Source organism: Melanotaenia boesemani, chromosome 10 (genome assembly GCF_017639745.1).
Source record: "Melanotaenia boesemani isolate fMelBoe1 chromosome 10, fMelBoe1.pri, whole genome shotgun sequence".
Taxonomy (NCBI): Eukaryota; Metazoa; Chordata; class Actinopteri; order Atheriniformes; family Melanotaeniidae; genus Melanotaenia; species Melanotaenia boesemani.
This window is the reverse complement of record NC_055691.1, coordinates 8,371,335-8,396,492: the sequence shown is the minus strand read 5'-3', so window position 1 is coordinate 8,396,492 and position 25,158 is coordinate 8,371,335. Positions and strand designations below refer to the sequence as shown.

The window sequence follows — 25,158 nt, the reverse complement described above, 5'->3', positions numbered from 1 at the left end:
GCTCAAAATCCTGTTGAACACAATCTGATACTCGTCTTCTCTCCCCTAATAGATACCCAGAAGCAGAAAACCATATCATAATATATTTAATATATCACATGGTAATAAATGGTAGATACCCCCCCTCAAAAAATGTTATTTTTTTTTGTTACAGTTTGTTAAAGGGCCAAATAAAGACATATTTTAAAAATTTGACATTTCTTACCATTTTTGTCATGGGTCAGGCCTTAACAGGTTAAACATTAAAACAGACAAGAAAGACAAAATAAATAAATAAATAAAAATAAAAAATAAATTAAAATAAAAGACAAGCCATCATATTGAGATGGTAAACAATAACAGATCAAATAATAATCCAATAATTGGAAATAATTGATAATTTTGTGTCATGATTTTTGTGAAATGGAGTAGGAGGAAGGCAGTTCTTCTCTAATTCTACCCCATTTAGTAAGCAGTACCTAGTCACTCATTTATACGATAAACCACCTACTCCAACTATAGATACATATACTGTACCTATTCAATATACAGTGCCATGTTCTTTTACTATATGCCTATGTATGCATTTTAGTCATTTACCCTGAAACAAAAATGTATTTATCTTTATATATATTTATACCTAATGTTACTGTCAACAGATAGAGCTGAGGGTCCTGAGCTCCAGTGAATGCAGCATAATTTGGGGTCCAAAGAGAATAAAATAGAACAGTATTACACAGAAAATACTTAATACACCAAAACTATAATCTCAACATGGAGCCAACTGTCAGAGTAAGAACAGAAGCCCGGTCTGAGTCAAGTCTAATTGCACTGAGAAATGAAGATGGGTATAAATATGAAATGACCATGTTGTATGAGGTTATTTTAATGTAAAATATATTTAACAAGGTGTTGAAAACATTCTTTAGATATGTTGCTCCATATTGACATGACAGCATGCTGCTATCATGCTGGAAGTAGCCAACAGAAGATGCCACACTGGTACTAAGGAGCCCAAAGTAGGCCAAGAAAATATCCCCCACACAAGCGTTGATCCATGCTGATGCTGAAATGGAGACTCATCAGACCAGCAACGTTTTCCATCTTCTATTGTCCAGTTTTTGTGAGTCTGTGTAAATTGTAGCCTCAGTTTCCTGTTCTTAGCTGACAGGAGGCACCCGGTGTGGTCTTCTGCTGCTGTAGCCCATCTGCTTCAAAGTTGGATGTGTTGTGTGTTCAGAGATGCTGTTCTGCAGACCTTGGTTGGAACCAGTGCTTATTTGGCTTCCTGTTGTCTTTTTATCGTCTCCAACCAGACTACCCATTCTCCTTTGACCTCTGAAATCAACCAGACATTCTGGTCCAGACAACTGCTGCTCACTGTATATTTTTTCTTCTTCAGATCATTCTCTGGAAACCCTAGAGATGGTTGTGTGTGAAAATCCCAGTAGATACTCAGACCAACAACCATGCCACGTTCACATCACTTAAATCCTCTTTCCACCTCGTTCTGATGCTCAGTTTGAACTTCAGCAGGTCGCCTTCACCATGTCTACATGACTAGATGTGTTGAGTTGCAGCCATTTGATTGGCTGGTCAGATGTTAGTGTTGAGCAGCCGAACAGGTGGAGTTGTTAAAGTGGCCAGTGAGTATAAATAGATCAGAATGCCATATTATTAAACAAAGCTGAAAAATTAGTTCAGGGGAACAATAGGAACACAATGCCACAGAGTGCAAGGATAAATTCAAACACTTTAAATATAAAACAAATACCCACTAGCTGAGCACTGACCTCATTACTCAGCAGGGTGGGCTGGCAATAACTACCTTTATATTGATTTAGCCTCTTATCTTTTTATTTTAACTGGCTGTTAATGGAAGTTGCAATGCACGGTTTTTGAGATAAATCTGGCGCCTGAGGTCACCAGCTATTGCCTCTGACCAAAGTTTAACTTTTTGTTAACAACGTCCTGCAGGGTTTACTCGTGGTCTGTGATCCACAATTAGTGAGTTCCCGTTAACCTTTATGGTGGAATTGATTACATCTGAAGCTCTGATTAATCAGTCTGTAAATGCTGATCTGTAATCAATCATCAGTTATCTCACATTTAAAAAAGGACAAGAGACACGTTGCATTTACCAGTCATATTTATTCCATCCTCATAATTTCTGCAACATGGAACAGCTACAATAATAAGACACTCTGCATTCAATCAATATTAAATGTCAGCAATGTGAAGATACACAGATCGGTTACTGAACACATTCATGATCAATTTACACCGTTAACGAATCATTAATCTACTAAATGTCAGATAAAGGCTGGATGTTTGGAGACTATGGTACAGCTACAGCACGAACACCTCCAGTCCAACCAGTGAAAACTGGGTTTGGCTCACACTGATGGACGGCGCCACTGTTCATAGATCAGACAGAAAGCCTGGAGCCAGCGAAGGGCACAGAGTAAAAACTGCACCGCAGTTGTTTCAGAGCTAAGCTGACTTATTACTTCTCCTCCTCGGGCTCCGCTCAAGTGGTGCAAGCAGCCAAAAGAAAGACAAAGGGCCTCAGGGGTACGAAGGGGGTTACAGTGAGATGAAACGGGAGCTCAGAGGCAGGATGTGCTTCATTAAGTGCCCTGTTCTCAGAGGAACCTGCAGTTTTTACATGTTCTTTATTTTATCTGAGCTGTACAGTAGTATTCGGAGGCTAAAGCAAAATACATCACTTTGTCTCTGCATGTGGACATGCAATAATGCAGTGGACACAATGAAATTATTTTCTCATATTTTCCTTCATCCTGTCTCAGTTAAAAGTGCCTGAAAGGATGTTATATCATCAATTTATGTCCAGAGAAAAGTCCCAATAAATACGAGTGGCTCATGGGCTGCTGGCTGAGTGTCAGTGGTCATCAGTCGGGGTGGGAAAAACCAGACTTTTCTAAGGTTCCTGACCTACAAGGGGGAGCAAACAAGAGGAAATCAAGGCAGGACTCTTGAGGACTTCCATTTCACTCCCTGAAATATGTCTGAGTCTCACCTCCTTCCCTCTCCTCTCAGTTCTCTCCCAGTTTGAGCCGAGCAAACTCATTGGCCATCTGTAGCGCCTCCTGCAGGCATACTGTGTTCTTGCCGGTGGCCTGGGCCGACATGTCTTTGCCGCCTCCTTTGCCGTCCAGCAGGGGGCACAGTTCCTGAACCCACTCGCTGGCCTTGAGGCCGCGGTTGGCCACATCCTGCAGGGAAGAGGAGGTGGAAGTCAGATCTGTGGTGCTCAGATGAAGCCTCTCAGTACATATGAATGAGTGGATGATACCTGAGGGACTTGGCACAGGCAGGTGATCTTTCCGGCATCTGGGTCGACGGTGAAGAGCATGGCAGCGGTCTGAGGGGACTGCGACTTCAGCAGCTTCAGTGATTCATTCAGAGCCTGAGAGAGATGGAGGGAAAGAAGGTTAGGGAAGGAAAATAGGACAGGAGAGAAAGAAGGACACATAAAGACCAGATCTGGGTCAGAAGTGATGTGCTACAAAGTTGATTCGGTCCAGTGGTGATAAAATAAAGATAAATGTGCAAAACTGCAGAAATAAAGCAAGTTTCAATTAGTTGCAGCGAGCAGGATAGAAAATATTTGTGCGTCTGATAAAACACAACTACTGAATCTCAACTAAAAACTTCTGAATTTGAACATTCAACATTATTTTAGCACTATTATGTCAATATTTTTATTTTTGCTCAAATTGGACTAAAAGTTAACAAGTCAGTTAAAATAAAGAATGCTTTACGTGTAACAAATAGACAACAGGCTCACCAATGTTCAGTGAGGATAAGTGATGTAAGTTGGAAGCATGTAATTTCACATTTTATGTGTGGGCTGCATTCTGGCTGTGAGGCAGCATTCGCTGCTATTCGTGGCCGTTTGGTTCACGGCAGGTGCCACGGTGTGTGTCAGAAGCGTCCCAGAAGCACCTTGTTGTGGCTCTCTGCTTAACATACACACTGAGTCTAATTGTGATGGAGCAAGCGTCCAGAACGCGTCAAACGCAGCAGTTCAAATACGGACAGACAGGAAATCAGACACGGGAGCAGTGTAAAAGCATCTGGTAATTTTCAAAATAAAAGCCCCCCCCCCCCCCGGGGCTCCAGACTAACTTTTTCTTACTAAGAGAAGGAAGAAAAGTAGCTATATCTGTCCTAAAAGTCCCTAGAAGTCGCTAATTAGCATAATCAGCCTAGTACATATAGTTGTAACGGATGCTGTCACAAAGAGGGATGTAGTGGGAAAGTCAAAAATTGATTAAAAAAAAAAAAGAAAAAAAAAAAGAATCTAAAAATGTTTAGAACAGCAAATAATAAATAAATAAAATAAATTCTGTCAATATTTTCTTTATTTTTTAGTTCAGTATTTTTTAAGTGTATTTTGTTTTTTTAATTAGGAGCCTGGAATATGTCACACCACTTTTAACTTTTAAATATTCTTGTCCACACCCTCCATTAATAGACATTACTCTGACGGTAAACCAGCGCAGGACAATCCAGCAGCAGCTTTGTACGTTTCATTTTCAGCAGAAAATGAAACAGAGGTGAACATGTACGGGGAGGGGTCTGCGCAGCACCCAAGTCTCCAATACCAGAAAAAGTTGCTAGATTTGTTGCTAGTCGCTTTTTTTTCTTTTAAGTCGCTAGAGGGGTCTGAAAACTCGCTAAATATAGCAACAAAGTCGCTAAGTTGGCAACAGTAAGGAATAATAAATTCCCCCAAGACCCAATGATCCAATAAACACAGTTGAGGATTTCCTGAAGACTGTCAGTCTGATGGTGTTGAAACATACATCATCAAGGTGAATTTCAGAGATGTTAGAGATGCACTGAATACTTCAGTCAGTCAACACATCATAGTTACAGCAGCAGAGACAAACACTTACCCACAGTGAGAGTTTATAAAAGTGGGTACAGCTCAGCTCAACATTAGAGAATCACATAAAGCCAACTGCAGCATTTTTACACGAAGAAGCTAAAACCGACAGCATCGAGCTTGGTCAGGTCCTCTGAGTGACGATGTCCACAGTTCAGTCAGAAATAATAAACTAAGAATCATCTCAGTGATGATTTGTGTCAAACATGGTCGGCAGGATTCAGTGTCCGATGATCATACTGATCTCTGAACTAAAAGAGGTCTTAGTGTTATCTCTCAGGTAGTAGAAGAAAAAAAATCATGACTTTTACCTTTGCTGAGGCTCCCGTCTCCATCTCCATGATGAGCAGTGGTTGGTTGGGGTTGTTCTCGATGACCTCCTTCGTCTTCTCCAGGACTCTCTTTTGGATATCGGCCTTGTAGCTACGGTCCAGGTCGTCCATGATCTTTTTCAGGCCCTTTAAGGTTTCCCTCATCTCGTCTTTCTGCCACTGAGAGATCACCGCGATGCCGATCGACTGCAGAGGACATGGAGATGTTGACGCAACAGTGCAGACCTGCTCTGAGGCCTTTCCAGCACAGAACTGTTGTTTACCTCCGTCATGTCGGCGATCTCTTTCTGTACATCTTTGTTCGGAGATGTCTGCTGCTTCACTTTGTCTCCCAGTGCAGACAGAGACTGATGCAGGGCATCGGCTTTCCTTTGAGCCTGAAGTAAAACACATCAGCATCAGTGACAACCAAATACGAGACAGGTTCACCCATATTAGTGGCAAATAATTCATGCAAGCATTTCACAATCGGCACACCAGAACAAACACTTGTTTTTGTTTGTCAGCAACTTTAAAGTGTTGCCTTAACTTTTCTCTGCACATGCAGCTGGATGTGTGAGCATAATGCTGGAAGGGAGGGCATCAGCGAGTGTAGGTTGTGAGTGTCCTGACCTTCTGGGCCTCTGTTCCTGTCACAGCGACGATGCGGCGGATGCCCTTAGCTATGGCCTCCTCTGAGACGATGACAAATGGCGCAGCGTGAGCAGAGTTCTGCAGATGGCTGCAGATAAAAAAAAAAAAAAAAACACAACAGTACATTACGAACATGACAACTGCAGGAGGCAGATGAGAAAGAAGAGCAGAGGAAGAGAAAACATCACAGAAACCATCATTACGACCTCATTTGTATCACACTTGGATACAAAACTGAGTGTAGCACAAAGTTCTTTACTAAAAACTAATAAAAATAAAAACAAAAAATCCACCATGTTTAACCACAACTCTGAAGTAGCAAAAATATTCCATTCTAAACAACATTCAGAGGGTCATATGTGTTGTGAAATCAGAATAAAAATAAAATAAACAAATATGTTGGGTTGAGAAACTGTGAAATTAAATTAAAAAGTAAATTAAATCAGGCTAAAATGAACATCACATTAATTGCATTTACCAACATATAAATAAAATGAATGAATGAATAAAATAACAAAAAAAAAAAACGTTTTTATACTTCTTACTTTAGGTTTTATTAAATGATCTCTTCCAGAAAACCTGAGTTCTTGAAACAAATCTGATAAATAAGCAAGACCAAAGCCATTAACCCTTTACAGTGTGACTAAAAGAATAATGGGTGAAAAAAAAAAAAAAATGAAATCTTTATTTGATCCTTAAACAAAAAATTGAAAAAAGCAGTGGGAAATTTTTATTGTGGTTAAAAAAAAGAGGGGTCGGATACCAAACAGAGAGCAGAGGAGTAATGACATGCTGTCATCGCAGAAGAAACACTGCATTTTATTCTCAAAGACAAAAACGGTCAATTTTGGTGAACAGTCGTCAATCTGACACTAAATTCTACGTATCCCGCTGAACCTGACAACAGGTTAGGTTTGTTATGCTAGTTAATGCTAACAAATAAAGAGACAAGGGGCTGCGGTGCAGCTAAGAATGAATGATTAATTTAGTAGATACTGTGAATTGTAACAGCATTTGCTATTATCTGGTCGTCGTTGTGACCACAAAATAAAAATCATTCAGTCAGTAACACAAACTTGTAGTGTGTCCTGCAGCCTAAGATAGCTATAACACAGCTATGCCAAACATGACGAAAAGGACAACTGACAGCCTTTGAAAAGTTTGAAACTACCAACTTCAACATCAAAAGGTGACACAACACACAAACCGGCAACTAGATTTGTCCATATGTAATGTTACTGTGTTTGTTACAGTGTCCACCAGGGGGCAGAAGACAAGAATGTATACAGCAAGGCCTTCAGTTTTAAAGGGTTAAACGTTTTAAAGTTCAGTAATAAAAGCCTATAATCAATTCTTAACCTGAGGTAGTCGATAATAACGATGTAATGTGAACTCTTTTTCTGGTTAGCTGTGATATTTTCTTCTAATAAAGACCAGTGAGGAAAAGATAAACACCAGCAGAACATGAAGGACTGAAGTAGCAGCAGATTAAAACACCACCAGCAGACGCAATGATTTACTAAATCCTGAGGCAGCGTGAGCCGGTGAGAGCTGCAATATCAATATTAAACAGAAAAAACCTTCATACAAACATCGCCTAGTGGGTTTTAAACCAGAGCCCACTCTATCCACAAGTTACATCCACAGCCATGTTTTCTCAGGTTTAAGAACAGAATAAAAAGAATCATCTGGCTCTTAACGGGTGTTTAAATGAGATAAATACAACCCCTTTATTTACTGAACAAAAGCTACTTTATTATGTCCTGATATGTAAACATTTCACATACTGAGGTTACAGCAAGACATTTAGTCTCCTGCAGCAACACAGTGACAGAAAAGTCTACAACATTATCTAAGAAAAAGAGTGGAGACGTGAAGGTGAATTTCCCAGAAACACTGAAAGTCAGTGGAGCGAGTCTAATTGCTGGATTGAGTTTGACTAAATGTTTGAGTCCTTCTTTTGTGCAGCGACACAGTTGTGTCAACATTAAATCACACAAATCCAAATAAAAGGTTTCCAATTTACAAGCAACTTCTGGGCAGCAGACGTGCCTGAAAACAACAAGCTTCATGCAAACGAAGACATCCGCTCAGATGCAGCTCTGACGTGTCGCATTAATGCTGCTACACCGGGCTGGACCCGGGATAAAGTAGGTTCTGATGAGAGCACGCACAGCAAGCCAGCACTTAGCCGATGTTCTCCTTCATCACTAACATTTGTTAAACCACATAAACAAACCCTCGTTGTGTGACAGACAGCTGTGGAGCAGCGAGGGTGAATCAGGATGAACTCATGTAGCGGGGAGCTGAATCAAACGAGATAATGAACAGCACTGCTCTATAAACAGACCCACAGACCTTCACGCAAACTGTATTTAAACCTCTTTTAATGGTTTGCTCCAGAAAATAAACATGTCTGTCTACTTACAGTCTTTCTTTAAATCATCTTAGAAAAATGTACTTTGTGTATTTTACAGTATTTTAAAAAAGTCAGACTCCATTCTGCTTTTGTACTGCAGAGTCAGTAATAGAGTTGTACTTGAAGCATTAACTAGAAACTTAAAGTAAAATGATTGTGTGCACCTGCAGCAGTCACACTAAAAAATGCAAGCTGAACTTTTTCCCACTAAAAGCAGACCCAGCAAACATTTCATGAATTAAATCTAGCTAATCCACAGCAGCACAGGCTCATTTGAATTATCTGACTCAGTGGTGTGCTGCTACGAACCATTGTCATCTCTCATCTCGACTACTACAGCGTTCCCAGAGCAACTCTCTGCTCCCAGTAAAACTCCATCAGATGGTCCAGTGTGACGATACATCTGATGCACCATCAACTTAAAGGAAAAATAAGTAGCATTGACACCTAGTGTTTCAAATCAGAACTGCAGTCGAAAGAGAAAAACACAGAGAACGTTCTTCAATCCCCCCTCCCCCTCGGAGAGTTTCGCCCAGGTTGCTGGTTTGTGAGAGGACGATTCTTTTATATACAGTCTATGAAAGACGGAGAACATAGCGCCATCAAACATCATGATGATGAGCGAAGATGATTCACACACACAGTAAGTTGTTATACTTTGCAATGCTAGCGCTCATTCACGCACTAATTTACGTTAGCATAAAATAGAGTGTAAGCAAAAGCTACATTAATCAACAAATGCCACGCAGCGACAGTTTGGTTAATTTAGGCAAAATTCCGGTGTTTACCTGTGGAGGAGAAACTTTGCCAGCTCAGACTTCTCCACCTTGCAAAAGATTCTCCAAAATTGATCCTCGTTTTATTCCGTTTTTGGTCGTTTGTTTTTTTAGCAGGATGCCGAGGCTTTTTAGGTTTTTCTGAAACTATTTCTGGTCCGCTTCTTTTACTAGCTTTCATACCTGCACGCTGCTGCTCTTTTGCTGACATAAAATACCAAACGCTGCCTTGTTGTTGTTAGGCAACCGTGGGGAGTCGCATATGATTGGTTAAGGAACCAGGAAGTTAGAAAGAGCAACACGGTGCACCGAATTTATTCCGGCACAGAACTCTTATTTTGAAGGAGAAAAACTTGACAAAAGACATTGTTGATGTAGGAAACAGCTTGTTAATAGGGAAGCTTCCTTTTATTCCTTGCAATAAATGAGAACATTTAAAATTATTTTTACAGAAAAAATCCAACTTATTCAGCCTTTAAAGTGGCACAGTGCTGAGCTTTACTGGCTACATACAGCTGCCCACGGCGTGACTCCTGGGTCTGCAGTTTAAACTCAGTCATACAGTGTGATAAGAACAGGGATGTATCCCTTTACTTTCAATAATCTCCAACATGTCCTACACTTAACATACATAAGGCTGCTTACTTTCCACTTTGAACCTGCTCTCCTTGAGCTGTCATTTAGGTAAATTTACATGCTGCATTAACACTTAAGCTTGTTACATACTCTGCGAGAAGCAAAAAATTTGTTCTTGTTCTTGAAGCCACAAGAAGAAAAAAGTTCGTATTGGTCCAGTCAATTCACACTCCACGAGAGGCATCATCCGCGACAGGGCGGGGATCACTGCAGGGCGGATGTCTGTGTTTTTTATGAACAGCTGATATATGGGTTGTGCATGCGGTGGTGTCCGTGTCTTTAAATCCCACGTGTTGTTTACATTTACGTACTTTCTCACCACCTCAGTCAACAGTTCATCAAAACTATAGGTTCAGCCTTGCATCAGAGGAAATGCGGAAGCCACAACTTTCTGCTTTATTCTTCACGTTAACCACTCCCACCTCACGTCCGACCAATCACACAATACTTCTCGGAGCCCTAGAAGAAGAATTCTGCTCGGCTGATGTTTTGAAAACTGTTCCCATTCACATCCGCAACAGTAAAATGACTTCATGTTCCTGCTACTTGCGGAGGAGGTAACAGCGATTAATGCAAACGCCTGGTTTCTTACTGCACTGAAACGTTTGTCTCTTTCATGTCCTCCTGCATGAGAGCATCAGCTGAATTTAACTGTTAATACAGGAACAAAGAAAATGAGCAGGACACTCACGTTCCACCACAAAACTCGATGGAGGTGAGGGACCCTGCAGCGCTGTTGGGGTCACCAAGCAGCTCCTGGACGGGGATGCCGATAGATACGACCCGGACAGGGTCGGGGTAGGTCTCATCAAAGACGGCACGCAGACCCTGGATGGCCTTGGCCTCTGCTAGGGGAGCTTCCATGGCGTATACAGGCTGAATGGTTTAGAGAATAAGAAAATTCCAAATAGTCCAAGTTTAAAAGAAGATCAAGTTTCAGGAATCTGGATTAAATTCCGCCATCCAGTGATTTCACTGACCTTTGCATCACTTATCATGGCACAAGCGATCTCTTCGGTCCGGCGGATCTCCCCTGTGTTCATAGCACCTTTAGCAGTAAAGTCAAAGCGCAGGCGATCAGGAGCAACCAGGGAGCCCCTCTGATCTGCCTCCCCCAAAACCCCTCGCAGGGCGAAGTTTAGGATGTGAGTGGCGGTGTGGTTGCTCATGATGGGCCGGCGGCGAGCCTAGAATATTCATTCAGAAGCAGGAACAGGTTCAAAACAGATCCTGAAGGCATCTTAAACGTGCTTTTAAAGGCTGATGGGAAACAGCATCATGTGCCTCACCTCGTCTACATGCAGAGTGACGCAGTCTCCAACTTTCAACGTTCCATAAACGGTACCGACGTGAAGGACGTATCCTCCCCGAACCTGCGTGTTCTTCACTGTGAACTCCATCCGCTACAAAGAAAAACACATTAATGTTTATTCAAAAGTACAGAACGAAGTCACGACTGATGTGAATTTCTGTTGTGGTATTTGGGGCTAAAACGTGGCGTAAAATATGACCCACATACAGATGATCCTCTGACTTTTACAGAGTGTTGATCAAACAAAACAGCTAATGTTGTGCAGGGATGATGTGAGACATTGAATATTTTCAGTTTAGACCAGAGTTCAGCTCTACATCCCTTAACAGTGTTGTCATGTCATAGATCCTTAAATAACACCAGAAAGATTTAAGCTCAGTTCTGCGCAACTAGCACACAGAACAAAAACATCCGCTTGTGTTGCTTTGTTGTCGTTCTGTGTCAGTTTTAGAAGAGGCGTGTTCGAGCGTTACAGCTTGTCATAGAAAAGGTGCAGTAAAAGGAGGAAATACAGAGAATATTTTACCATCTACAGGATAACCATCAGCTTTGTACGACGAAGTACAAGGTAAATGTTCAGTAACTGGGTTTGATTTTTAATTGTTTATTTATTTATTAGAGACCATGTACAATTTTAAGTATAAATGTTTCTAATTTACACCATTTCTTGTTTAGAGAGCAGAGGGGATTTAAAGATAATTTATTTTGTTTTTATATTACTTTATTATGTTGGGATCAGAGTAAAGTAAAAAAAAAATGTCCTATAAGAAGTCTTCATCAATCATGATACCATGATCATCTGTACAATGTCACGGCCAAGCAGATGAAAACATGGAAAATATTGTAAGTCTAGAACTTTTTGGTGTGTGGATGGTGAAAGCTCAACTCGTGCTGTTGTTGGCTTCTTGGCAACTGCAATCCTAATGAGTAAAACAAGAAAGCAGCTACAGCTTTTATCTCCCCATGAGCTCTAACTTAGCCCCAACATATCAGTAGTGAACAGAGAAGGACTCTAACAAACTAAAGTTAAATGATTTATAAACTTTTAACCACTGAAGGCATACTTTGACACAGCTGCTTTTGATCCCAATAAAATGTTCACACGTCTCTTTTCATAAAATCCTCTGATCAGACTTTTTAATTACTCACTTTAATGAGTCCCTGAAGTAACCACAATCAGTTTCATGATTTGAACACAACACAAGATATTTTTCCAGCCTTCAAAAACACATTTACCACACACACTTTGGTCTATAACAAGCCAGGTTGACCACTTCCTGTTACGTAGAACTAATGAGGTAGATGTGACGGCTGTTCAGGCTCTCATCTCTCTGTTAAAGCAGGGACCATTCAGCAGACCCCGTCTACCAGTTATTTTAAAACGGTGCATACAAGGGATACAACGGTTACATGCAAGGGTTTTATGTTCCCAATTTAAAGCAAATCAGAAGTACAAACATCCATCTTCTATCATCATGTTTTGTTGTACTTACGTCCTCGGTGTTGTCATCCTCTCTCAGCATGTAGCCTTCGTCAAACGTCTGTCCTCCCTGCTCTGCGTAAAACGAGGTCTGGTTCAGCAGCACGCCGCACTCCTGACCTGTCGTCACCTCATCGCAGAAGGCTCGGTCGCGCCGCAGAGCCAGAACTGTAGCCGAGGCCTGCTGGAAGTCTACACAGGGACATGGGATGAAGATCAGTTCATTAACTTCTTCAAGAAAAACCTGTCCAGCTGAGCTGAGATAATAAAAATCCCTGACCGTAGTTTCCGTTTTCATTTGAGGAGTATTTGTATTTGGGAGAGTCATCTGTGGCTGGTATCTGCTTGTTTCTCAGCTCCTCGATGGCGTAGATGTCCAGCATGATGTGGTCCTCGTCTCCTGCACCTTTACCCTGAGACTTCAACTGGAAACACAAAAAACGTGCCATATGATCAGATATGATACAAACTTTAACTAGGATCCCTTAAATTACAACTCACATGAGTGTTTATTAAATTAAAAATAACAAAAACCAGCTTGCTTTAATTAATTAAAAAATAAAACTAACATTTTTCTTTGTATTATTTATTGACAGTTTTTTTTACAACTTATTTTTCTTCCCCCCCATCATGTAATAATAATGTATAAGCTGCAGAGGTGTTGAGACTTGTTGTTTCTCAGAAGCATAGCAGTGTGAATGTGGACAACGGGGAGTTTGCTGCCTGACGTTTGGCTACATTCAGCTGCTGAAGCTGCATTACTTAGATTTTATGCTAATGATGCTATGATATGCTGGAGATATGCAGCCATCTGGGTTTTCTTTAGAGTCGTTCCACCAAGGAGTCTGGGTCTGTATGCGTTTTCTAGCTATTCCACAGGAAAAACTGGGAAAGGTGGCAGAATATCAGATGCCTTCTGGTGGGGTCCCAATCTCACCGATCTGACTGTAAAGGGTGGAGTTGACACACTGCAATCCACCCTGTTAGTGTCATGTTGGTCTTCATTATAATTCAAGGAAGGCGTTACGCAGCTAAGACGTCATACTATTACGTAGCTGATGAAGTTATCTCTATCTGGCTTATACCCACCTACCAGGTAGGGGTAGGTTTTGCTGTGGAAATGCAACAGAGATCAGAGTTTACCCCCCCATCCCGACAGCGTGATTGATCAGCAATGACTGAACAGGACACCATCATCTTTGTCCCTCAACAAGAAAAATCTTAAACTCTGTGGTAACTTTCAGAGGTAAGAGCCCAGAGGACAGTGTGCATAGTTAAATGAATGTTTTCAAATGTATTTAGTCAAAGTCTAACCTTAGAGCTAAACCAATATCTCCTAAAAGTGTACAAGAAAAAAAAAAAAAAAAAGATTTACATACAAGCTCTTGAACTTTTTTGCTTTAGATCCAACGAGTGTACCTCATTAAATGGATATATAAAACATATAAAGGCATAAACTTCCCCATCTGGCAGAAATCAAGAGCTGCATTATAAGTATGTGCCCACACATTCACTGCAGCGTTACAAAAAAGACATCAGTCTTTTTGCTTAATCAAACAACAAGGGATTTGTACATGACTGTAAAGCAAGTGTTGATTTATTTAAGCACCAGGTGCACAGACCTGATTCTCACTTACAATGCAATACTGCAGAACGCTGATACAAGGAGAACAGTGTCCCCACAGGAGCGGGCACAAAGCTGCGCTCGGGAGACAACTAAAGCAAAACTCAAACCGTCAATGAATGCTAGAAGGTTTCCTTCACTACCCTCCACTCCTGTTTCCATCTCCTCACCTGTGCAGCCTTCTTCTCCTCCTCAAAGGCAGCCAGGTCCACTCCCATGCCCTTCTCCTCAGCGATGAGGGACGTCAGGTCCAGAGGGAAACCGTATGTGTCGTACAACAACCATGCTGTGTCACCTGGATGCAAATACAGTGAGATAAGTTAGAGGTGAAAATCAAGAAGAAAACAACAAGTGTCAAAATAAATCCAATAAATTTCACACCAACAGAACTGCAGGGCGTTTATAAGACAGCTGGATCTGTTTTCGTCACTTAATATTCAGTGTTTTTGCTTTCTTTTTGTGCTTCATTTAACTAATCTGAGTATTTTTAAGCACAGGACAAGAAGTACAACAGTACGTCAGATGCATGAATGAAGGGAGAGACTAATCTAATGATGCCTGAACAAAAAATACTGACAGGATTAAAGGAAAAGAAATAACAGGAGGAGGGAGTGACGTGGAAGGTGACGGCTGAGATGTGAAGCAGAAAAAGGGATAAAAGAACGAAGACGATGCTTCAGGGGGAAAGAAACTAAACAAAATCACTGTCAACGCATTTGACGTGAACACGTACGACCTGTGAAACTTCAGGTTACCTGGGATGGTTTTACATTCTCCCAGACTCATGATCTTCCTATCCAGGATGCGGCGCCCTCTGCTGAGGGTTTTGAGGAACTGCGCCTCCTCCTCGTTAATGATATCTTTAACCATGTCGGGGTCTTTTTTCAGCTCTGGGAAAGCTTCACCCTGCAGAATAAAAAATAAGTTAATGACATCAAAGATAAGAGAGTGATGGAGAAGCAGAGGAAGGGGAATAAAATACAAAAAGTAGAGTGGTGGTCAGCATGCTGGACTGTTTGTATAGACAAAAAGCTCCTTTTCCTTTATATTTAAGAGAAAGAGATTTTAACTGCAGCCAGCCTCAGACCGAAGGTCAACCCGACTATGTCTTACACAGCCGTGTAGAAACAGCAATAAAAAAAAAAAAAAAAGGAAACAAAGTCTCACCAGGGAATCAACCACCACATCCACCAGAGATGCAAAGAAACCCCTCTGAGCTCCAAGTTTCTCATGTGAATAACGAACGGCACGACGCAGGATCCTCCTCAACACGTAACTAAACAGAGAAAAAAACAATTACAATGAAGTTTGAAAGAATATAAAACACACACACATTTTGCCTATCGGATTATGAATGTGTGTGTGAACGTGACATTTAGTGTAAAGTGTTTTGAGTGGTCAACATGAATTGAACTGCCCCTTTAAAGTAGCCCCATATCAGCTAGTGAAGTCTGACAAAGTGAAAGGAGAACTATGATGCAAACACAAATTAGGCACTTTACTTCCATCTGCCATGTTATTGCTGTTTTTTGCTCTAAAGTTAAAATTACATAAACAGGTTAATGCAGTGGTCAGATGAGCGTTTTTTGATTAAGGCTTCTCAGCGAGGTGAAAGTCTAGGTCTGTTTGCACCACTTAAAAGGTAATCCATGCTTTTATTACCTCTTGCTTAGATTATGACAACTCTTTGTATGTCAGCACTGATCAGTTGCTACTGTGTGCAGCAGGCTGCCTCTCGGCTGCACATGCCCCTCTACACTGTTTCCAGTCTGGTACAGGATCCAGTTAAACATTTATAGCTTGTTTGTAGGAAGTTCAAAGACAAGGCACCACCTCACCTGTCTGAACTGTTACGAGTTTTATATGCCACCCAGAGCACTGAGGGCTATGAACAAATTACCCATGAACTCAGACTAAAAGGTAGACGTGAGGAAGCCTTTTTAGATGCGACTCCAAATCTCTGGATTAGACTCAATCGATCACTTCAAACTAATTTCCACTTACTTTCTTCTGGTTTTTAGGCGTGGTTGAGTAACATATCTTGGCTTTCATCATTGAAGCACCTCTTTTCTAACTGATATTTTTATTCTTCATTTAAACTCATTCTTTTTCATCTCAGTGTATTAACTATATTTACATTGTCCAGCTGCTCTTAAATGTGCTACAGGAACCAACTGACTTGTCTAAAAGGTTCACGTCTCACCCTCGTCCCGTGTTGTCTGGCCGACCGCCATCTGACAGGGCGATGGTGATGGTGCGTGCGTGGTCAGCGAGGACACGGTAGGCCATGTCAATGCCGTCAGCATCCTCAGAACCCACTTTACCCGTGTAAGGTCGAGCACCAGTACCCTGAAGCAGACATCATGTAGATCATTGCTTTCAAACGGTTTTATTCTGATCTACGTTCACATTCACTCCTATTTACAGGTGAAACTCCAAAAATTAGAATATTGTGCAAAAACTTAAGATTTTTTCAGTGGTTCAACTTAATAAGGGAACCTAACATACAGACTTATTACATGCAAAGTGAGATATTTCAAGCATTTATTCGTTATAATTTTAATTATAGTTTACAGCTTATGAAAACCCAAAAATCATCTCAGAAAATTAGAATATTACATGAAATCATTAAAAGAAAAGAGAATTTTGAATACAGAAATGTGACCATCTGAAGAATATAGTCATGCATATGAACTCAGTACTTAGTTTGAGCCTCTTGTGATAGAAGACCAGGATGCTTCAATAGCAACCTTCATCTCATCTGCATTGCTCGGTCTCATGTGTCTCATCTTTCTCTTGGCAATGCTCCATAGATTTTCTACGGGTTCAGCTCAGGAGAGTTTGCTGGCCAATCAAGCACAGTAACCCTTGGTCATTGAACCAGGTTCTGGTTCTTTTGGCAGTGTGGGAAGGTAACAGTCCTGCTGGAAAATAAAGTCAGCATCTTTTCTGCTGAAGGAAGCACGAAGTGCTCTAAAATCTCCTGGTAGATGCTGCGCTGACTCTGGACTTAATAAAGCTCAGTGGACCAACACCAGCAGATGACATGGGTCCCACATCAACACAGACTGGAAACTTCATGCTGGACTTTAAGAGTCTTGGACTTTTGCCTCTCTGTTCTTCCTCCAGACTCTGGGACCTTTCCAAATGAATAGATAAATAATAAAATAAAATAAATAAAAAAAAAACACAACAGACCAGATCATTTTTTTTCTGTAGCTCAGGTAAGACGCTTCTGACGTGTTGTGTTCAGGAGCGGCTTGATAAGACGAATATGACATATGAAGCCCAAGTCCAGGATCCGTCTGTGTGTGGTGGCTCTGGAAGCTCTATCTCCAGCCTCAGTCCACTCCTTGTGAAGCTCCCCCACATTTCTGAACGGCCTTTTTCTGACCATCCTCTCCAGCCTGCTTCATCCCTGCTGGTTGTTCCACCTTTTTCTTCCACACTTTTCCTTCCACTCAACTTTTTATTAATGTGCAGCATCCAGCTTCTTTTGCAATCACCTTTTGAGGCTTTCCCTCCTTGAGGAGGGTGTCAGTAACGGTTTTCTGCACAACTGTCAGGTCAGCAACGTTTCCCATGATGATGAATTCTACTGAAATAGACTGAGAGACCATTTAAATGCTCAGGAGCCCTTTGCTGATGTTTTTGGATAAATGAGCTGGTTAGGGTACGGCACTTAGAGACTACAACATTGAACCTTTTCACTCTATTCTAATTTTCTGAGATTTAGATTTTTGGGTTTTCATAAGGTGAAAGCCTTAATCCTCAAAATTATAATGAATAAATGTTTGAAACATCTGGCTTTTCATACAATTAGTCTATATAATATACCAGTTTATCTTTTTATGTTGAATTACTGGAATAAATAAAGTTTTCCACGATATTCTAATTATTTGAGTTTCATCTGTATTTGTTGTATCCTTTCATATTATCATTTCAGTGGAGAGGCACTGGAAATAACAAAGATCCATCATTAACTTATTCAAAATTAAAAAACGGTTTTCTCTAATATGACGTGTGTGTGGCACAGTGCACTCTGCTGTGTTCATATTAAAAAATAAAATCTGCCTTGGTTAATTTTACACAAATATTTAAAGTTTTTCTACCTTCTGAATGGCCTCAAAATAAGGGACGAAGAGGTCAGTGTCGTAGTTGGACATCTTGTTCTGCAGTACGGACACCAGGCGCTCCAGACCCATCCCTGTGTCGATGCTCTTCTTAGGCAGCGGCTTTAGCTCCGTCTCAGACTCTCTGACAGAGTGGAACAAGACAACCAATGGTCTTTATCGCTTAATTAAATAATCCACTTTTGATTAAAATTAATAAATTAACAGGACAGAAATTAAAAAAACAACATCACATAAATAATAAACAATATGTAAATTAAACTTTTTCAGCCAGTTAAATTGTTTTGTAGAAGCATTCCTTTTCTGCACTGATAGTTTGATTTGTGAGCACTCTGTGTGTCTGTGTGTTACCTGTTGAACTGAATGAACACCAGGTTCCAGATCTCCAGGACATTGGGATCGTCCATGTTCACCAGGTGAGCGGCGTCTCTGCCTCCAATGCGGTCGTAGTGGATCTCGCTGCAGGGACCGCAGGGACCCGTGTCTCCCATCTCCCAGAAGTTATCCTTCATGCTGCCTGGCAGGATGCGAGCCTCCTCCATCCTGAGCGAAACACACCCACAGGGCTTCTCTGAACCACGTCTTTCAACATGTGAAACTTTTAGATGTTCAAATCAGATACAATTAATAAAAAGTGTCACTGTCAAATTTGTGGTTGTTTTTGACAATTGACAGTTTTCTAATCATTATCATTTGAACTAACAATAAGCTGTAACATCTGTGTACTGTTAGTGTATTAGAAACCAATTAATAAATATTAACAGCTTATAAAAGATAACTAGAACATATACATGAAGATTATAGGCTAGCCTGTCTAAGTCAGTCTAAGCTAAGAGTTCATCTATTAATATGACCTCACAGTCAGTATTTTTATACTTAGATTTAGGCCAGTAAACAACAGAAAGTGTTACACAATGCCTCGATAAAGTCTGTTCAGCTTTGGCAGGGATATTTTTTATTTCTTGTTTTGAACTGAAATGCAATTAAATGCGTTTTTCCAGACATTACTACAGCTTGAGTTTACAATGTTAATGTCTATTCAGTCATTCACTACAATTCATTTAAAGCAAACAATGTTGCTTTTCAGGCAATTATTATGCGATTAAAATGTGATTAATTGAGATTAATTCATTTCAAAGCCTCTAATTATTTAGATTTTTAATCGAGTCCCACCCCTACTCACTCACTCTCTCTCTCTCTCTCTCTCTCTCTCTCTCTATCTATATATCTTTGTTTTGGTATTACCCGTGTTGTTTTATGTAAATAATATCCACATTTTCTCACAGCTGATATAAAACAGTCAGCTTTGTATGCAGTGTAGGGACATGGCGACTTCAAGAAATGATCACATAATGAGACATATTACAGATATACAGTAATTACGAATAAAGAAATAATGTAAGTTAACAAAAAGAGTAGTAAATTGTTTTTAGAGGAAGGACCAGGTGAACCTGAGACATTGTGCATGACCAGAATAAATTAATAAAAGAGATAAAGTGGGTATTGTAACTACGATATTCCAAAGTTGATATTTTCATCTCGCTCGTTCATTGATACGTGGTATTCAAGAATCAGACTCACCCCAGGTCTATCCAGATCTGTTTGCACTCCAGGTCAGGCTCCAGGCCTGCATCAGCATTCCCTCCAAAGTAGGTGACATACAGGCGATCAATGGAAATACCAAACTCCTGAGTCAGCAGCTCCAGGGCCATCTTACAGGCCAGTTGCTGCAGAGGGAAGAAGGAGACAATGAAAGAAAAAGTAAACTTACAACTATTACAACTAATGTTATTATTGAGAAACTGTGAAGTCAGCCATGTTGTGGGAATTTACAGTCGCTCATGCAGCCCCTCAAAAATGTGTCTGAAACTTTAGGTGAGCAGTGCATGTGTGCAAACAGCTTCGCTAGCTTCTGTCCAAGATAAATCAGCCATGTTGTCAGAAGATACAGCAACGGGTACAAAAGGATGATTTATTTAAAAATGACAAGGTATTCTAAAGCAAGCTGGCACATTACTTGATCCCCGTGTTCAAAAGTCTGCTAAAATAAAATGTTGGGCAGAGATATTCTTATCGGGTTTGAAATGAAACAGTAACACCAGAGTGCAATGTTTTCATGTGGACAATTTTTAAATAAACAAGGCAATGTGTCACTCAGAATTAGATGCTATTTTCATTACTATTTGGTTGTTTTTTTTTAATGTTTTTTTTAAGACAGAATCAAATATAAAATGCTACACTACAAATGATGAACTATTAACTAATCAATATATTCAGCTGCCTTTCCACTGAGTCATAAATCCAACAGACAAGCTTTTATTTAATGTGTGTTTATTCCAAAAAACTATTTCCCCAAAGGGAAAATTTAATCATCTTCTCGGCTCTTCAATTTTAATATAAAGATCATTTCCAGTGGTAAGGCAACACTAATCAAAGAAATTTAATAAAAATAAAAAAGACAGATTAAAATAAAATATTTACAAAACATTAAAATATAAATTTAAATAAATAAATAAAATAAAGTAAAATAAAATAACAAGATGACATTATGGTACCTTGAAATAGTCTCCAAAGGACCAGGAGCCCAACATCTCAAAGAAGGTGTGGTGGTAGACATCTTTACCCACGTCGTCCAGATCATTGTGTTTGCCTCCTGCTCGGATACACTTTTGGGTGTTGGCTGCACGATGCAGCTTGGCCATGGGATGGGAGGGATCGATGGTGTTGAGGAAGATGGGCTTGAACTGAAAGTATGAGGCATAAAAACAAATTAACGAATTGTGCTTTACTGAAGGTTCGACCATTTCCAACATGAAGTTGACATGTTGAAAATCAGTGGGTGTGTCTTTAAGAGCAGGCTGAGGCAGAGAGGTGCTTCAGACTAAAGCATGGTGAGTACCTGGTTCATGCCGGCATTGGCAAAAAGCAGCGTGGGGTCATCCAGTGGGATGGTGGAAGACGAGTGAACATACTGGTGCTCATAGCGGCCGAAGAAGTCAATGAACTTCTGACGTATTTGAGCTGCACTCAATGAAGACTCCATTCTGAATCAGCTCTCTGGACAAGAAAAGAAAAACCAAAACAAGAACTTTTAAACCACATGTTTTTAAGAGAGGCCACAAACCATGGCAGAAATTTAAAAGCTACGTTTCTTATTAAATTAAAGGTCCCATATTATGCAAAATTCACTTTTTAATGGTTTTGGAACAGTCATACTGGTCCCCCCGCATGTGTAGGAGACCCGTAAGTGTGAAACTCTTTCAGGCGCTCTCTCTCCCCCCTGCTCCACCTCTAGGGAAGTAAGCGCTGAATTGAGCGAGTTTGAAAGCCTGTACGTTAAGACGTCATAAGGGACAATAACCACTCCCCACAGAGCGATGGACCCGCTTACCGGCTCTCAAAGCCCGCCCTCTAAAAATCACCTAGCGCCCAGTGTTTATCCTTTTCGGCAACCCTCGTTAGCGGACATGGCTAAGCGACAGAAGCACTGTTCTGTTTGTGGCTGCATAAATGAACACGAAAACGTTTTTTTACTTCCATCCACTGAACCCACGAGGACTGAGTGGATTAATTTTATTTTTGGAGGAAATGTACCCGGAAAACTTCCAAAGGTTTTGCATGTCTGTGGCCAGCATTTCAAAGAGGACTGTTTCCACAACATGGGGGCATGGAAAGCAGGCTTCGCCAACCGTTTGAAGCTAAAGCCAGGTTCAATACCAACTGTCCGTGACACAGCTGGAGAGGTAAGAGCTGGCAGTTATTTTATCGTTTCGGCCTTATTAGTCTGATAGCTTGAAAATATATTAGCACTGTTGTAAATGTAGCCAAGTCACTGTTTCTACTGTTTGTATCCGGTGCCATTGTGCATCAGATTGATGAGCGTAGCTAGCTGTGTTCTCCGTGCGTTGCGGTTTGGGTCGGTAATGGGGGCTTCAGGAATGGGTTCCGGTGTTCCGGCGTTTGTTTATCCTTCACTACGCTGTAATCAGCGTCTAGTAACCGCTAAGGCCTAACCTGTCAATCACCTCATGACGGGCGATGCGATGGGCGGAGCCAACAGCTGAGCTGCTCCACCAGGGTTCCGCCCACCATAAACGGCACATTTCTGAAGCTGCTAAAAAGAGGGAGGTGAAGAGAAGCCGCTGCACTCAAACTGAGGGTCGATTTGTCCATACCATGGCGGAAATATTTCATTTAGATATTAATGAATGGTCTCAGATTGGGAATAAAGTGTATAATATGGGACCTTTAAACATTTCTGTAGGAAACTGACAACATGGCCAACCTTTCCAAAAAGTTGTTGTGTCAAAAGTAATCTACAGGTTGGGCTGTCACTGCCCTTCTGCACAAATTTTGATCTGGTTGTAATGCGCAGATTGAACAAAGACTCAGTTGCATCGTCCAACCAGTAAGACCAAAAACAACTGTCGCTTTTGCATTGATCATGTGATCAGATGTGGACAAACCTGTATAAACTCTGCCAGTGTAATACTGGCAAAAGCTAACTGAAATGTGAACTGGATGACAAATACCAAGTTTTATTAATGTTTACTGTCTGTGATCGCTTGGAGTACTCGTAGTGTTAGTAGAAAGTGAAACAATTCTTTGCCTACAACAACCAATAATGTCATAACAAAAGCTAGTTTAGGCTTCCCTGTAAGTTAGCCATTCAACATTCTCCTAGTAAACGTTCATAGACTTAATGAGAATGGTAAACGGACTGTACTTACATAGTGCTCTTCTAGTTAAAGCACTTTTACACTACGTTACATTCACCCATATACACACATACAGCACTTTTATTATTGTAATAAGTGTTAACACACTTACTCAAATCCCGATAGACAAATTAGGAAGCAATGTGGGGTTCAGTGTGTCAAGGACACTTCAGTAAATAGTCTGGAGAAGCCAGGGATCGATCCACCGACCTTCCAGTTTGTGGACAACTGCTTTTCCACTTGAGCTACAGTGGAAATAACAAACTACAGAAATAATAAACCCCCATAAAATAAATAAAAAAACGACTGTGAGGTCATATGCATAGATGAATTCTCAGCTTTCAGACTAGCCTATAATCTTCATGTATATGTCCTAGTTATCTTTTTAAAGCTGTTAATATTTATTAATTGGTTTCTAATACACTACCAGTACACAGATGTTACAACTTACTACAAATGATAATGATTAGAAAACTGTGTCAATGTCAAAAACATCCACAAATTTGACAGTGGCAGTTGATTTTATTAACTGCATCTATTTTAAAAAAAGTTGACAATAATTAATTTCCTATCTCTGTCTCTCGCCTGGGGCTAGTTTGTGCTGTATCCATCTTGTCAAACAGGCTTATCATCATTTTCCTTGATCATCCACCAACAGCAGATCATTGATCCTATAAGACAGTGATGGCTTCACACTACAAGGGACTGTACCCTTTATTCAGTTGCTAATATATTGTGTTGTGCTAATAAACAACAACCACACACAATTCTCTGTACTATGCCATAAAGATTTCATGTTGTTTTCACACTTTAGCTAAAGTAGATGTTTTGCTGTCATAAAATGCCATAAATGAGTTTTTCCTCCTCCAAAGTAAGCAGCTTTTGAGGAAAGTTAAATTCTATTAAAATATAAACTGAATGATAAATGAGAATGTTTGAAAATGTGAATACCTGTTTGTTTTTCAGTTTATTTGTTTTCAGTCTGTTCAAAGAGGTACAGGTTGCAAAACTAAATATTTAAAACAACATGCATGAACAACCTAAATTATTTCATTACTTGGACTTCTAGCTACAAAAGAAAGTATCACAAAAAACAGTTTGGTGTATAATTAAAAAGTAGCAGAACTCAATTCCCACCTGTGGACTATGTGGATAACTAGTCAGCTAAGGAAATCTCCAAAATTGTTCCCTCAGTTCTTTGGGGGCAAGCCAGCACATGGTAAACAACCCCTGTCCCCATCCTGACTACAATACCACTCAACAGGCAACCACAGAAAGATGAGACAATGGTGTGATTGGATGGACATTTTTAGTCCTATGTGGTTTACTAAAGGCACATGAAACTTATAAAAAGGGAATTACTGAGCCAGAAGAGGATCCATTAACTGGCAGCAGGACAAGGAGGAAAATATGCGGTGTAAGCACCAAATCAAGTTAATTTATGCTGATATATATCTGCAAGCACATCATTTATAGAAAAATCATGTGATTAGTGCATAGTGAAACCATGTGTGGTCTGCGTAATCAGTGTTAACGGAGTATCCCAAAACACATGTCAAAACAATGCTTGGTTTGTACTCACGAATACTAACATGGGTTATCTACAAAGCTAACATTAAGCCTCCCAGGATTACTTTCTTTCTCTCAGAATGCCAAAAATGAATTTTCATAATTCACTTTAGCATATCTGCTGTAAGCAATCGCCAGAACACCGGTACCATGAAATAGTGACTGTAAACGGTTATAACATGCCGGTCAGAAACACTAGCTGGAACTGACATGAGCAAGCTAACGAGTTAGCCAGTCCGGCCACTTCTCTCTTTTACCAGCGCAATGGAGGGAATTAGAACATAGCTATGTGAGACGACATACTAAAGTAATAGTTACAGTAACCGTTGCTTGCATAGAAAGCATAAAAGCAAATTAAACTACTCACAGAAGTCGCTGTTCTCGCAGAACGAATCAGTAACAGCTCTCAGTTCACCGCTTCAATCCACGCTGTTCGGCCAAAAAGAAAGCATAATAGCAGTGAACACGCCCATGTACGTGGGCCATTGGTCCAGTTGCACTATAACGTCACCACATGCCAATTCTCATTGGATCACTTTACTGTCACTCTTAAATGAACCCGCCACATCAGCGCTACAAACTTCAGTGCCTTGGCTGATGCAATGAAAAAGACGCAGGTGTCAATACACTTT

General features: G+C 40.4%; 1 protein-coding gene across 1 annotated transcript; it reads right to left on the bottom strand.

Moving 5' to 3' along the window:
- Positions 1-2,110: 2,110 nt before the first annotated feature.
- On the bottom strand, positions 2,111-24,999 carry aars1 (alanyl-tRNA synthetase 1). Its single transcript, XM_041996692.1, has 21 exons — positions 24,894-24,999; positions 21,139-21,296; positions 20,795-20,983; positions 19,821-19,966; positions 18,591-18,782; positions 18,219-18,363; positions 16,310-16,455; positions 15,274-15,382; positions 14,862-15,012; positions 14,277-14,401; positions 12,763-12,907; positions 12,496-12,674; positions 10,980-11,093; positions 10,671-10,877; positions 10,382-10,566; positions 5,839-5,947; positions 5,490-5,603; positions 5,206-5,412; positions 3,296-3,409; positions 3,020-3,215; positions 2,111-2,934 (listed from the first exon to the last, which is right to left on the bottom strand). Exons 2-20 carry the CDS (start codon positions 21,280-21,282, stop codon positions 3,036-3,038), a joined length of 2,901 nt encoding a protein of 966 aa, XP_041852626.1. The 5' UTR covers positions 21,283-21,296; positions 24,894-24,999; the 3' UTR covers positions 2,111-2,934; positions 3,020-3,035.
- Positions 25,000-25,158: the final 159 nt, after the last annotated feature.